The sequence below is a fragment of the Mycteria americana genome, chromosome 7 (assembly GCF_035582795.1).
Source record: "Mycteria americana isolate JAX WOST 10 ecotype Jacksonville Zoo and Gardens chromosome 7, USCA_MyAme_1.0, whole genome shotgun sequence".
NCBI classification, from domain to species: domain Eukaryota; kingdom Metazoa; phylum Chordata; class Aves; order Ciconiiformes; family Ciconiidae; genus Mycteria; species Mycteria americana.
In genome coordinates, this window is record NC_134371.1 from 15,904,922 (window position 1) to 15,919,451 (window position 14,530).

The window sequence follows — 14,530 nt, forward strand, 5'->3', positions numbered from 1 at the left end:
TTGTTCAGCCCCTGTGGTGTTTCATATGAACTTGTGTAATTTTCCTGATGAGAGAGGATGAAATCAGAGCTCACCAAAACTGTGATTCAAGCTTAGCTCTTTCCACGTGAGATTTATTTTTGAAAGTTCTTATACTCTCTGACAGAGTGTTTGTGGATTGTGTGGTTTTTACTGATAATAGGCATTAACTCAGCTGCTGAAGAGAGGTTACAGGACTAGACAAAAGCTGGTCTGACTCAATAAGGTTTTCTTTTTATGCTCTTAAAAATTCAGAGCCTCCTCTCAGTTATGAGGCCAGACTGCAGTCACGATATAGGCACCAGCACTGCAATAATTGTCTTGGGTGGTTCTGTCTTGAAAAATCCCCAGCGTTGATCTGACAGAATCTGATTTAGAACATGGAAGATGCTTCAGTGTAAGTACTTGTGCTAAACCCTAAAATCCAAGCTCTGCCTGTTTAGCATTTCTTGCCACAGTTCTATTCTTGTGGACGCGCTACATATGTATTACATACAGCAGCTTGAGAATGCTGCATTTTGATGGCGTTAAGCCCATCTGTTGTTCAGCCACTGCAAACGGGGCAGTCCTTCCCTTGCACACTCCCGCTGCACATCTCGCAGCTTTCATCGCTCTGTCGTGGCTCTAGCACCGGCAATGGTGCACAGCAGGCCCTGCGGTGAGCTGGTTCAAGCTGCGCAGACGGAAAACAGGTAACTCGGAGGGATTTGATCCTTTGTATGCGTTTGACCAGATGGATCGCTGAACCGGCTTACTACAGGGGAGCACATGAGGTAAGACCCCCGGCTTACCCAGTTCTGCTGCAGGGGAGCGTGTGAGGATCCGAGGGAGGAGCCGCATCCCCTGAGCCCTCCTCCCCGTTCAGTAACTGCTCCCCATTAAATCTGCTTAGTGAGAATGACAGATCACATCCTGGCTCTCTGTTGGAGAGCAGTCTGATTTTAAAGCGGGATACACATAACTCTGAGCTTCAGCTGAGAATGATGTGTATGCTTAATAGTATAGCACAACTAACAATTTTCACTTTTGCCTGTGTGAACTTCTGGATCCAAAACATCCTGGCACAGAGGGATACACTAATTTGGCACATGCATTATATGTCAAGCCTTTCTCTATGAAACGAATCTGACACTTGAATTCTTTCTGCTCATAAAGGCAGTAATGCGTTTTGCAGTTCTTCATCCACACAGCTTTACATAAAGTCTTATGAGCCAGTTTTTCAACAGAGACAATATAGGTTGATGCCAGGCTCTCAAGGGAAGCTAGGAAAAATCCCTATGTGAAGGATTTGCCTGTATCTTCCACATTAAACGTATGATCTGGATTTCTAAGGAACATAGCTCTTGCTCTCTTGTAAAGCATCTTGCGTTAAGTCTCCCCTACATGTTCATCCCACATCTTTCATTATTGACAAGCCTGTAAATTAAAAGTGCACGTTTTGGGGGGAGGTAGGGGCAGAGGGGGTGCATGTATGTTTGTACGGATGACTCATGAAGTAGTGGAAGCAGTTATGAAAGCAGCATGACACCAAATGCATTTTCCAAGTTAATTTCCTTTTTGTTCTCTTACATTGGGACGACAGCCATGTGCCAGAGCTGGTATTTCATGTCCTGCTTACTGTTTTCAGCTTTCTTAAACAGCTTATTTTAAATTTTGATAATTATTTTAATAAAACTTATGATCTCTGGCAATCTCAGCGGGGTAGATCTTGAAACTCTTCAGGGATGCAATGGAGCACCATTCCCATGGCACGACGACTTCGCTACCGCTGCACAGGTAACCTGTGATAGAGCCAGGAAGAGAACCTGGACTACGAATACTAATTTGGACTGAAAATACACTGCTTTTGTCTCACCAGCTAGACCTTCATCATTGACACCATAGACGCAGTTTTTCCCTCCATGCACACCTAAGTCTTTGTTGGTGGGAGGTTTAATTTTACCAGCAATGCTAGAAACTGTATCTCAGGTAATCTGCAAGGTTCTTTTCATCTGGGGTGATACAAAGAATGGAAATCATCTTCCCTAGTTAACTAAGCATCTAGTCAGCTGGACTAAATAGTGAAACACACTATGAAGGAGGGTTAACTACTTTAGTCTCATATGTTGTTAGATACAGCAACTTAAGTAAGCCAGCCCTGTGCATCACATACAATGGATACATATTTTTCCATATTTATAGTTACGATGGCTCTATTGGTCATTTTTTTTCCCTAAAGCCTTCTTGCTACCATAGACTTGAGGTGTGCTTTTAGGATAGCTACTGAATCTCTTTTACCTACCTGTAAAATGGGCCATTATTCTGTCCATCACCATCATCATCGACATTTAGAACTCTTTTTGTACCCAAGTTGCAATATAAATGTAGAATATTACTGTTGTATGGACAGAAATTGTTAAAGGAACTCCAGTGAGAAATTTGTTTTTATTTCAAGTTTCTTATCAAGCACTTAAAGTGACAATCTTGACAGTATTCTGGACGATGTTTAATGTGAGTCTGCCTTCTGCCTGTTACTGAGTACTGTGGAAAGTGTAAACTGACTTTGAAATGAAAATCCATCATACCAATAAGCAGCACGCTTCACGTTTTCATGCTTGGACTCAGGAACCGCTCCTGGCTGTACGCTATGGAAACGCCGCGTTAAGTCCGCAGCTCGCGATCCGCGTTACGCAGGCCGGGGTAACGCTGGGGTCCTCCGCGGCTGGCGCTGCACGCCAGTGCACCCTGCCCGGTTCAGGAGAGGCCGATGGGGTCCGGCTGTCACCAGGAGCCCGGCCCCAAGGCCCCGGGGCCCGTTCACCCGCCGGCTCTAACGCACCCGTCCTCCTGTGCTTGGCGCAGGGAAGCGGCCGCGGTTTCCTCCTCCTCCCCGGCGGGATCCTGCACCGGATGCGGCTCCGCAGCTGCTTCTCGCTCGGCGCGGCGGTCAGGGCGCGGCTCCGGGGCGGCCGCCCCGGCCCGGCCCGCGCCCGGGGGGCCACGGCCAGCCCCGCGCCCGGGCGCCGTCCTTGAGCTCCCCGAGGAAGGCGTCGCGCAGGCGGAGCAGGCGGGGGCCCAGGTCCCGCGTCGCCTGGCGGGCGCCGAGCTGCCCGCGGGTGATGGCGGCGGCGGTGAGGCGGGCGGCGGCGCGGATGGGCCGCGACTCGGAGAGCTTCTCGATCAGCCGCGGGCTGCTGAGGAGCGCGAACAGCACCCGCCGCAGCACCATCCTGCGCCCGCTCTCGCGAGAGCCGCGCCCTCCCGCCCGCTCTCGCGAGGGCCGCGGCCCGCCTCCCCATTGGCTGTCCGCCCAGCGTCCGCAGGTCGCGTGCGCGGGGGCGCTGCGGGGCGGGAAGCCGCGGCGGGGCGGCGAGCGGCCGTGGGGCGGCGGGCGGCCGTGCCGCCATGTGCTCCGGGGGGACGCTGAGCGTCCTGCGCAGCGACTCCTACGCTGACCTCAGCCAGTACCGGGACCAGCACTTCCGGGTGAGCGGGGCGCCGCCGCTGCTGCCGGGGGCGGGGGCCGCGCGGTCCGCCGGGCGCGGGCCCGCGCCCGCCGTGTGGTAACGCTGTCGTTGCCGCTCAGGGGACGCGGTACGACCAGGAGCGGCTGCTGAGGAAGAGCTGCACGCTGTACGTGGGGAACCTCTCGTTCTACACCACGGAGGAGCAGATCCACGAGCTCTTCGGCAAGAGCGGCGACATCAAGAAGGTCATCATGGGGCTGGACAAAGTGAAGAAGACCGCCTGCGGCTTCTGCTTCGTGGAGTATCCTTCTGCGGGCCCGGCCCTGCTGCCCCGCGGCCGCTGGAGCCGGGCGGGGGGAGCGGGCCCCGCGCTGCGGCGGCGGCTGGTTGTGCCGCCCGCAGGCCGCCGCAGCGGTGGGCAGGAGCGGTCGGGGCGTGGGTGAACTGAAATGCAGGCTCTGAGTCAGGGGAAAATTATCCGAGGATAAAATTACTCGGTTGCTAAAGTGTCTGCGGGAGTCCTGGGCGAGAGAGGGCAAGCACAGACTGCACGTCGAGTGGGGGTTATTAGGTTGCTTTCAGTCTGATACTTCAAGCCGGACACTTTTTACATAGTTGGCCTCTGCAGTAGAAGCATGTTCTCAGTGCCCGAGTAAAGAGGTGTTTCTTCTCACACAAGCATACACATACGCATAAAGTTTCTCTTGGTATCTTGCATCCCTGTCATGTGTTGACTTCATTACATGCACGTGTCTCTGAAGATTGTTCTGCTACTGGTTGCAGTGAACTCACCGAACTGGTGGAGGTTTGCAGCACGAGAAGAGCGTGCATGGGGCTTCTCATTCTTTCTTTAGTATTAGAGCTTTATGCTTTTAAGAGTGAGCGAGGTTAAAGAACTTGATCCAATATATGCATTTTTAATATGCTTGAATTCCTGCACATTGCTCTGTTTCACTAGTGGTTTTCTCAGCCCACATAGCTTCATAAAAGCAGTTGCTTTTGGAAGTAACCGAGCAGGAACTTGATTCAAGCAAATACTTGGTTTTGTAGCCCATTTGATATTGTTCTTTTTTCCATGTGTTGAAAGTAGAAGCCCATTTTTTTTCATTAACCTATTCCTAAGGTATTATGCAAGAGGAGATGCTGAAAATGCAATGCGATACATCAATGGAACCAGACTTGATGATAGGATCATAAGGACAGACTGGGATGCAGGATTTAAGGAGGGTAGACAGTATGGTCGTGGAAGATCAGGGGGCCAGGTAGGTTGTTGTACAGTCTAGTTTTTAAGGGACCGGTGACGTTGCCAAATTACTGCTTTTTGAATGAACACACTCAGAGCAACTTCAGAAATAGCAACTTACGAATTATTGTTTAAGATAGCAATATATGTTAGTCCATAAGACGTCTTATCAATGATGTTATCCACTAAGAATAAATAACTTTTTCATATATTTCACTGAAAGTACTTTCAGAAACTTCTTGGCTGCTTGGGGAGATAATGCTTATAAATAAGCCCAGAAAATATAAGGCTGTCAAGAACACAAAGGACAGCACTTAGCTTACCTAAAGTTGAGCAGGTAGCAGGTGCTTTTACTGCTGAAGCATGAGGCTAGGCATCCTCACTTTGGTTGCCTTGATTAAAGAGTCCCCCTGGACATTATTAAAAAGGAAGTTAGTTTATGCTGTATTCTGGGCTTCTGCATGATGCACTTTGCCTTCTGTTTTGTCAGTCAGCTCCTTGTGGCCACTTATATGTTGTGAACTCAGTTTGACTATGTTCTGGTGGTGTAACAGTTTTTGAGAAATTGTTTGTCTTTACTGGACTTCCCTTTTTTCCTCCTTTATAAGGTCCGAGATGAGTATCGGCAAGACTATGATGCTGGAAGAGGTGGCTATGGCAAAACTGTTCAATGCCAGTGACTAGTGAATGACTCACCAGCCTCACAGGAGAACTAAATCTGCATCGTAAATGTCACCAGGCACAAAGTAGGTCTGTTGCACACAAATTTATGTAGCTAGAAATTCACAGAAACTTACTATTTGTGTTCCTGTGATCACACAGTATGTTCAATATCTCTTACGTTTTAATACCAGGATCCAAAGCATTGCAGAGTACGTTAACAGAGAGGACCTGAGAGCGAGGTTTTAAGCAGTAATATGCGTGAGGCTTTGGTTTCTAAATGCTGCTGTAACTCTACTAAAAGGAGCAAAGGTTTAATGGTATGGTGCTTTTTTTCACTGGCAAAACTTGATTATTCTGTCACTGGGTTTTGTTTACATTGGTATCACAGGGTGGAGAGCGGCGATAAAGGAGGACTGGTATATGTTTCAGAGATGAAAGAAAAAGGCAAAGAGCCTGAAAAGGAAGTGGAATTTCTAGGGAAATTTTCCAATTTCTAGGGAAGGCTTAAAGTTGCAGATTTCTGGGGTTACTGGATTAGCATCCTTTTACACTGATGCTGTTTCTAGCACACACACATGAACGGCCACAATACAACAAGTCAGATAGATGAGCTCAGGAATCATAAACTGAGAAGCAAGCTGAGCAGAGAGCAGAAAACAGACCCTTGCAGTTTTCTACGAAGTCCGATGTGATTGCATGATTCACAACCATTTTGCTTTGTGGGATGCAGAGAACAGCAAGTGTAAGAATTACAGTAGCAGTTATTTTCACAGCTGGAGTAGTAGTATTTTGCTCCTGTCTGGTAGCTCTCTACAGCCTTAATATTTGAGGAACAGTATCTTTCCTGTGCCTACAAGGGTGGCATGAAGCCAAGTTGTAGTTACCCCCAAAAATGGGACGTTTGAGGAACTGTGTATAATGAGAAAGTTTGTTCTCAAAATAGATTTTCTATTTGAGAAACTTGATTTCAGACAAAGGTAAAAATAAAAAAGATGAGTTTTGGGAGGAGGCTTACTTTCTACTGAGCATGTGATAAGAATGGTAAAAGAATTGCAGGACTGTATAGCTTTCCCCCCCCGCCTCCCCTCACCAGGTCTTATTAATACTGCTAGTTTATATGATGGTATTTTGATGTACTGCAGATATAGGAATAAAAATAATTAGTGCTCCCAAGATGAAATAATTTAAAAGGAACTGTTACAGGGCTTTGCGGTGTTTGGGATTTTTTTATGGATTTCGGAGTTCTTTGGAAATGGCAGTTCATAAAGTTCTGTCCAAATACCTTGTTGTCCATGATTCCTTAAAAACCTTTAAAATACCAGGTATGTAAAAGCTGATCTTTACTCACTGAAGATATTGTTGGAAATCTTGATATGTCTCTTGTGTACAGTTAGTCACAACTGTTACTGTAAATTAGAAATACAGTTAGGTAGAACAACTGCAATGAGACTTTGCTTACTTAGGAAGCAAGGTTTTGGGTGGGCTTTGGTTTTTTTGGCGCATTGAGTAATACTAGATTTTCAGGATCTGGTCTGGTGCGGGTGCTGGTCTGCAAACGACTTTGAACAAAGTTTTTTTTTTCTACAGAGTACATTTGCTTATGAGTTTACAGCCTGTAATCTGCTCTAGGAAACCTCTGGAGTTTATTTTTCGTTGTATCAATTTTGTATAAAAAATTGTGTTACCAAAACTCTAAGTCACCTTCAAATAAAGCTGCAACATTAAAATGGTTGTTATTTCTTTTTAACAGAATCAGTGAGAGAAAGGAGCTATATTCAGACTCTTGTCCACATCCTTTATTCTAGTGTCTTTTAAGATGTAGAGAGTGAATATTCCTTCCCTTTGACTGGATTTTCAGTCTTGTTCAGTTCTTAACTGGATGCTGAAAGATGTTTGGTTAATGCTCTTCCTTCTGGTACTTTTTGGATTACAGAACAGAAATTAAATTATTTACTGATATTGAAATGAATGTGGAAGTCCTTGGTGTTTAACAAGTAGTTTTCAAGGTGCACTTCCTTACAAAAATGAGGCTTAAAATTATTTTTTATTTTAAGTGCTGCAAGACAGTCATTCTCAAATGAAATGGAGGTGATAAGTTTTTTCCTCAAAACCATCACTGTCTTTTGCTGCATATGTGCAATGTGCATGGAGAGATTTTGTTTTAAAGTGAGATTTTCTATTTTGAGAGAAGTTTCAATCAAAATGAGCTTTAAAAGCATATGATATATCATGTGAAGTTTTAGTATCTCAAAAGCACATATAGAGGAAGTTGATTGAACATGGTTTGAAATTTGCCTTCCCTAACTGAAATCGGACATGGCTCTGCTAAAGCTAGTGCTTAACAAAAGGAACTGAATTAAGTCTGTCAAACTTCACTGGAGGGCTTCTTTAGCTTTCTTACATGTCAGTTCATTGTGATTAGGTTCTCTTGGAAGTATAGGCTCTCCTGTGATTTTTTGACATGCCAGTTCATTATTATATACACTTTCATAGAAGTTTAAGCTCTATATTAGCTTTTCTAAATACTTGTTCATCATAATTAGGTACTTTTATAGAATTGTATCCATAAAGAAATATAGCAGCTAAAAATATTAGTAGAAGCTTAAGATACACCGTGATGGAAGAGAGGTTGTTACAAATAAAGGCGGCGAGAGCTTCAGTTTCTCCCTCAGACTCTCCTGCAGGCACACGGTGGATTGATTTACATGCCTTTCTTTGGCACCAATAGCTGCAAATAAGGTTTGTATACACAGCATTTGAGTCTTTGTATTACAGTGTAAAATCAGTAAACTGGAGCATTAAAGGCCTTCATTTTCAATGAATGACAAAATAATCCCTGTTACCAATGTACCCCTGCCAGGCTAGTTTCAAGGTGGTCTTTATATTAGTCAGGTTACTTACTACCCTGTGCAGCAGCAAAGTTCCTGCTCAGGTTGGTGCCGGTGCAACCACCGTTGGTGTTAATGTAATGGTTCCTTCTACACAGATGATTCTGAAAGACAAAATTATTAAAGTATTTAAGTTAATATCCAGCACCTTATCTTCCATATCTTGTCAGATTAGCCTTCTTGTGAAGGTGAAATTTGAAGAACTCCACTAAAATTGACATGGTTTGTATAAAGGCTTTCATCTGTACAGTCAAAGACAATACTAGTCAAAGGAAAGCAGTCCACAGGGACTGAACATCTAATAAACTGTTGTCCATTTCATTTTCTAAAGCATAAATTGTACCTTACGCTACAGTGTCTAAACGAAGAAGAATTAGAGTGGGCGTTTTTCTTCGCAGTCTCTGGGATTTCTGCTCCTAGCTGAGTATATTTGGTACTTTCAGGTAAGTGTAGAGCCTGATGTGACTACAGGTGAAGTACCAAAAAATTGGTGAAGACTGCAGAGGGAAGCATCCTGGGCTTCAAAACATCTATCATGTTTGGGAAGTAATGGCCTAATTTATTAATTGTCTGCTTTTGTATGTCTCCTGCCTGTTCCTATCTAAATAAGCTTTTGCACAAGGGATTGGATATACTCGGAGCTGCTCTGTAGTAATGCACACAACTCCTCTGCTCTCCCTTCTGGGATAACTACATGGTGTAAATGCTTCTTATGGCTTGGGGGAGGAGGCCTCTGTGCCCTTGTCTGGCTAAGACCAGTGTCGAGTCGCAGCTTGTGACTGGCAGGTGTTCTCTCCATTACTGCTTCATCTCTTTCTGTCCCATGTAGACAGAGGAAGGTTATTCAAGGTTGGCTGTGTTTGTATCCCAAGGTTTCAGTAATGGTGCAAACTGAAAACAGGCCTTGCTCCTTTCTGGGAAACGTGCTCTATCAGACTGGATGAGAAGCCATAGTAAAGGAAAGGGACAGTTTATTTTTGGGGGTCATTACTCAATTTCTGAGAATTAATTTATGATTTGTATGCTGAGGTAAAAGGCTTCTAGCATAAAGCTCCTTCAAGGCTCATTTTCGGACCTTAAACTGATTGAACTATGGAAATTAAGAGAGCTTCTTTCTTCCACCTCCTGACACAGCCATCAGCACTGCACAAGGAGACGCCATAGAAGTTTAAGTTAAGCAAATTGGTCATGATCTTGTCTATTCCAGAGCCTTGTACAGCCTGTAAGGGATATGTACACACAAAGTTAGGACTGTGCACTTCGGGCATCTGAAGTTCCCAGTATAGTCCCATTATAGATGTAACTAGTCATGATCAATTCTAGAAAACAGAATTTGAGAGACAAATAGATCACAAAAGTCTTTCATTATCACCTACGTATGTGATATATGGTCCAGAGAGGTCTTCTGCGCATCCTGCTTTCTTAATGCTTCACAGTTACATTTTATTTTGTATAGCACATTGTGGATCAGGATTGAGCAGTCTTCTGTGTTCCATTCTAATTTCTGGGCAAATGATCTGGAGAACCCATAAAAATACAGTATTTGTATGTTAAGATGGTATAACTTCACCCAATGTCTGCACCACAAAGGTAGAAAGGGTATATTATGTCCTTGTCAGTTGAAGACAGAGTTACATGAAGAATAAAGCTTGCTGACCTTCAGAAAGAGCTTTCCAGAAGCAGGAGAAATCCAGTCTTGTGTCAGGGTTCCACAGTTTGTGAAGATTACCTTCATGCCACTCTGCTTCCCAACCTGCTTTCAAAGACAAAGATGTACTTTACTTCAGTGAGGTAATACTCTCCAAGATTATTTTAGCTTCTACCGGAAGGTTATTTAAGTGTCTATTAGGGTTCCTTACGGGGGGGGGGGGAGGAAAGATAAATAGGTAGCCAAACTTTGCAACACTTACTAGTTAGTATGTTTAGATCTGACACAAATAATCTTTGCCTTTAGCAGAGCCATGAAATTTGAGTTTCACACTCTTGAGGAACAGCACAAGTAAAATGCCAGATGGCTCCCTCTAGTGACTACGAAATTACTATGCTTTTATATTTTGATGTAGCAAAGATGGTTGCTGAAAGCTGCTTTGTGTGGCATGCTGCATGTCATACTGTCTCAAGATTTTGCTTTAGTTTGTGTTGTAAAAATGGACAAAAAAATCATTTTCGTCTGTAGACTATTTTTCAGAGTGGAGGCAACTAGAGATCAGGATTTGTGGGTTTGTAGCCTATCGCTGTTTCTCTGTTTAGCAACAGCTTAGTTGTCTTTTATACTGGATATTGCGATATGCTGTGTCTGTGGTGACTTCTTTCCCTACCCCCAGCAACCTCTTCGGATTTTGCCAAAAGCACAGCTGTGATATTGAAGGAGGGCTTGACTCTTAGATGCCCAATCCATGCTTCACAACCTCCCATTGATTATATTTTGTGTAACTATGCCAGCAAATCCCCTTGTGCCAAAAATCTGTTTTTCAATCTCTAGCTGGTTATGAAATAAAGCTCTGTATTACACGCAAAGTAAATGCATGCAGCTTGACAAGACAGTAGGCAGGATCTTAAATGTCTAATTTGTTTCTGTGGAGTTACAGTAGTCCTTCAGGCACTTTGCAGACTTTAATGTCTATTGCTTCAGAGTATCTCTGTGGGGAAGTGCCCTTTTTTATCTTACAAATTTTTGATCTGAGGCATAAGAGGGCTTATGCTGTTTGTGACAAGCCTGTGGTGGATGAGGAGGTGAGCCTCTCGGTCTCCTCAATCCTAGCTCTGACAAGACTGTCTTTCCTACCTGTGCTAAGGTATTTCATGACACATTACTGTGTGAGTGTAAGGAAGACACACAAGTCCCCTTTCCAACATGGTTTGGAAAGATGAGCAGTACTCGCAGGATATAGATCAGATCTTTAAACCATTTTTACAAAATAATCATAAATATCTTAAGAACAAAGTAGGGATCTAGTGGAATGAATCATCTCCATGCAGGACTGATGTTACTTGCTTCATATTAATACCTTCCAAAGCAGTTGCAGGCATCTTTGCTGAAGTCTTCCACTAGTCTGATGGTACTGCCGTAGCATTTTACAGCTAGGGAACAGTTGAGTGAAGACTACCTTTAAAACTTTCGTCTTTCATTTCCTTCCCGGGAGCACCTTCCCCTGGATTTCCAGAGGGTGCTTCTCCATGGGAACAGGACTGCATGGAATGGCTTCTCACGTGAATCCCTCTGCAGAATGGAGGCTCTTGGTTGTTCATTGCACCTTTGTGCTGTGGCTAAATTTGGCAGAGGCAGTAATCTAAGAGTGCGTGACCTGAATGAAATATAGATCCGCCCCCCCCCCCCCCCCATTTGAAGTCCAAATATGAGTTATTCCTGGTGTAGGATTTTATTGCTTTGAAGGTGCTACAGCAGCCCTTTGCTTTTGAAAACCCTTTCCTGACTGTTCAGTAAGAGCAGCAGGTCCGGTTGAATGTTCCTCCCAGGAGCTTTCTGTTTGTTCTCCACTGCTCATCTCTGACTTGTAAAACCTGCTTGTATTTTGTTCTGTTATCCCCCAGCAAAGTCTAGACAAACCCAGTTGCTTCTGCCCTGACAGGAAAATCTACCGCTGTTCCAGAAGCTGTATGAGGGGCTGAGTCAGGATTTCAGACGCCAAGTTGCATAGAGAGAAACTGAAATACCTTCCATCAAAAAATAGTGTGAATCAAGCATTACTCAGTTAATGACTGGGAAAACATCTTTCTTGAGTGCTTGGGGATGAGTATGTTTTTGAAAATAAGACTATATCTTAAGTAATTTTGTTGTGTTTAATTGTATTTAATTAGAGCTACCTCTGATTTCCTTTTCAAGGCAGGCCATTTATTGATTCCTGTGGGACTGATGTTTTTCAATTAGGACAGTATTAAACCACAATTTGTGTTATTTCAGGTATAATTAAAAGACATTTTTTCTCAGAACATAATTTGAAAACAAATGGGAAATAAAATTTGCTATTTTGATATTTCTCCAGTTACATGCAACATAAATATCAGCATAAATTAGTCTAATTGAGTCAGCTTGTAATTAGGTTTCTGGACACTGAAGCTTTTCCCTTCTGCACCAATGTCTCCCTGCAAGCCACAATCTGAAAAGGAGATTCTGATTTTCTACTTAGAATAGGTAAGAATATATTAAGTATTAATAATACATACTTGTCTTTAGATCTGTAGCTCACATGCAGTTTGAATTGGCTCAAACTGAACTGGTTTCAATTTTCTGACTTTATTTTATTACTTTAAAATAATGGTCTTATTATTTTATACTTTGTGTCTTTAAATATTTTTATGGGGAATTTTTCTGACTTAAAAAAGTGTTGCTAGTCTGTTCAACTTAATTTGATTATAAGTTGGTGCTTTTTGTTGTGTGCTTGGTTTTCTGTGATGTCATTGTTTTGCAACATCTTAAGTTACTTCTTGTGAAAACAAAACCCCTGTCAGCTTGTCACGCTGCCACAAGATGTCATGAGAAGCCACGTCTCGCTTCAAGATGAGTGTGCTCTGCGAGTCCTCGCAATCAGCTGAGTGGTTGTTCTAGAACGATGTGTTCTGAAAGCATCTCACATCACCGTACAGCTAATGCAGTGTCTCAATTTCTTGAAGAAATTCTTTCATATTAGGATTCTGCTTGAAACAAAAGTGACTAGTGACTTATTAAACTATCTTCTAACATACCCTGAAGCAGCAGAGGTAGAAGTGCCTTCAGGTTGCTGAGATATAGCATGCCTCATAACACTAAGCACTGCAGAACTGAAAGGTTCTGTATGTCGTAACCACAATTGTGCATGCTGGCAAAGGACTGGTTTGTGGTTTGTTTTTTTGTAGGTTTTTTTTTCCCCTCTGAATTTACTCCAGTAAGAGGAGAAATATGTTTCCAGGAACTGGAAAGGACTTTTTCCCATTAAATCCAGGAATGTCCCAAAGTCTCTGCACTTTTGCTTCTGCTTTTAAATTCCCAGCTGAATTTCCTCTTTGAAAACTACATATTACCTTGAAAAAGCCTTCAAGCAGCAACCTTGCAATGTTCCATGCCGCACAACTGTAAGGAGAAGGTGTTTGGTGTTGTCTGAGCTTGCCAGAGGGAAACTCGGCAGAGAATTTGTAAGTTACTCAGACCTCACACGTACCTTGAGTCATGGTGGACTTTTTGATGAATTGTTTTATAGAGTGCAGTCTTGTCAGGAACTTACTTGTATCTCCCATTCAGTTCAGTGAGATCTGTGCGCATAGTGCTAAAGTTCTGAATGTGCTTTAATGAACTGTATCTAACTTATTTCTCCGTAAGCTAAACATGAAACATGCTAACATGCCAGGAGAATTCTTGAAAGGTCGCGTGGGAGCAGTATTGACACCTGAGTTGTATCTCAAAGTGAGTCAGGGAAGCTGAGCAAAACAGCGTCACAAAAAGTAAACACAGCTTTTTGGTAGGAGAGACTCAAAATCCCTCAGGGTAAGTGTCCAAAATCAGTGCAGGACAGTATTTTTCTCAGAATGCAAGGCCATGAGGGCCAACAAATATTACTTGGTCTACAGAGTTTGACAGAGAAAGACCTTGCTTCAGAAGAGTGCAGAAAGCTGGCAGGATGTGAGAAGTGAGGGAAAATTCCAGCTGATTTGTGCTAATCCAGTAATTCGGATTCTAGACACAAAATGGTCACCAAGGCAAAGTTAATAAAACATTAAAAGAGGCCCAGTAGCCTGAATAAATACATGGTGTCCATCAACAGGCCCCGGATATGGTGTTGATTCTGTGTTTGATCATGTATTTTCCCCTAAAGATATTTAATTGAACTAAAACTGGCGTGAGACTGAGTTTGTTATAGAATCATAGAATGGTTTGGGTTGGAAGGGACCTTAAAGATCACCTAGTTCCAACCCCCGGCCATGGGCAAGGGACATCTTCCACTAGACCAGGTTGCTCAAAGCCCCATCCAACCTGGCCTTGAACACTTCCAGGGATGGGACATCCACAACTTCTTTGGGCAACCTGTGCCAGTGCTTCGTCACCCTCCTAGTGAAGAATTTCTTCCTTGTATCTAATCTAAATCTACCCTCTTTCCGTTTAAAGCCATTACCCCTTGTCCTATCACTACAGGCCCTTATAGAAAGTCCCTCTCCAGCTTTCTTGTAGGCCCCCTTAAGGTACTGGAAGGCTGCTATAAGGTGTCCCCAGAGCCTTCTCTTCTCCAGGCTGAACAACCCCAACTCTCTCAGCCTGTCTTCATAGGAGAGCTGCTCCAGCC

At 43.6% G+C, this 14,530-nt stretch overlaps 1 protein-coding gene across 2 annotated transcripts; it reads left to right on the top strand.

The window, feature by feature from the left end:
- Positions 1 to 3,347: 3,347 nt before the first annotated feature.
- Positions 3,348 to 7,110, top strand: NCBP2 (nuclear cap binding protein subunit 2). Of its 2 annotated transcripts, XR_012776450.1 has the most exons (5): positions 3,348 to 3,483; positions 3,584 to 3,765; positions 4,588 to 4,726; positions 5,316 to 5,453; positions 5,562 to 7,110. XR_012776450.1 is itself a non-coding variant. In XM_075507208.1 (4 exons), the coding sequence occupies exons 1-4, from the start codon at positions 3,403 to 3,405 to the stop codon at positions 5,385 to 5,387; spliced, it is 474 nt and encodes a 157-aa protein (XP_075363323.1). In that variant the 5' UTR covers positions 3,348 to 3,402; the 3' UTR covers positions 5,388 to 5,563. The 2 variants fall into 2 exon arrangements, 1 of the variants encoding a protein (XP_075363323.1); XM_075507208.1 differs by having other exon boundaries at positions 5,316 to 5,563.
- The last annotated feature ends 7,420 nt before the right edge of the window (positions 7,111 to 14,530 follow it).

Coding starts and splice junctions, on each gene's coding strand:
- NCBP2 (XM_075507208.1), top strand. CDS start 3,403: ATGTGCTCCGGGGGGACGCTGAGCGTCCTGCGCAGCGACTCCTACGCT. Junction 3,766..4,587: donor TGCGGCTTCTGCTTCGTGGA/GTATCCTTCTGC, acceptor CCTATTCCTAAG/GTATTATGCAAGAGGAGATG. Junction 4,727..5,315: donor GTGGAAGATCAGGGGGCCAG/GTAGGTTGTTGT, acceptor CTCCTTTATAAG/GTCCGAGATGAGTATCGGCA.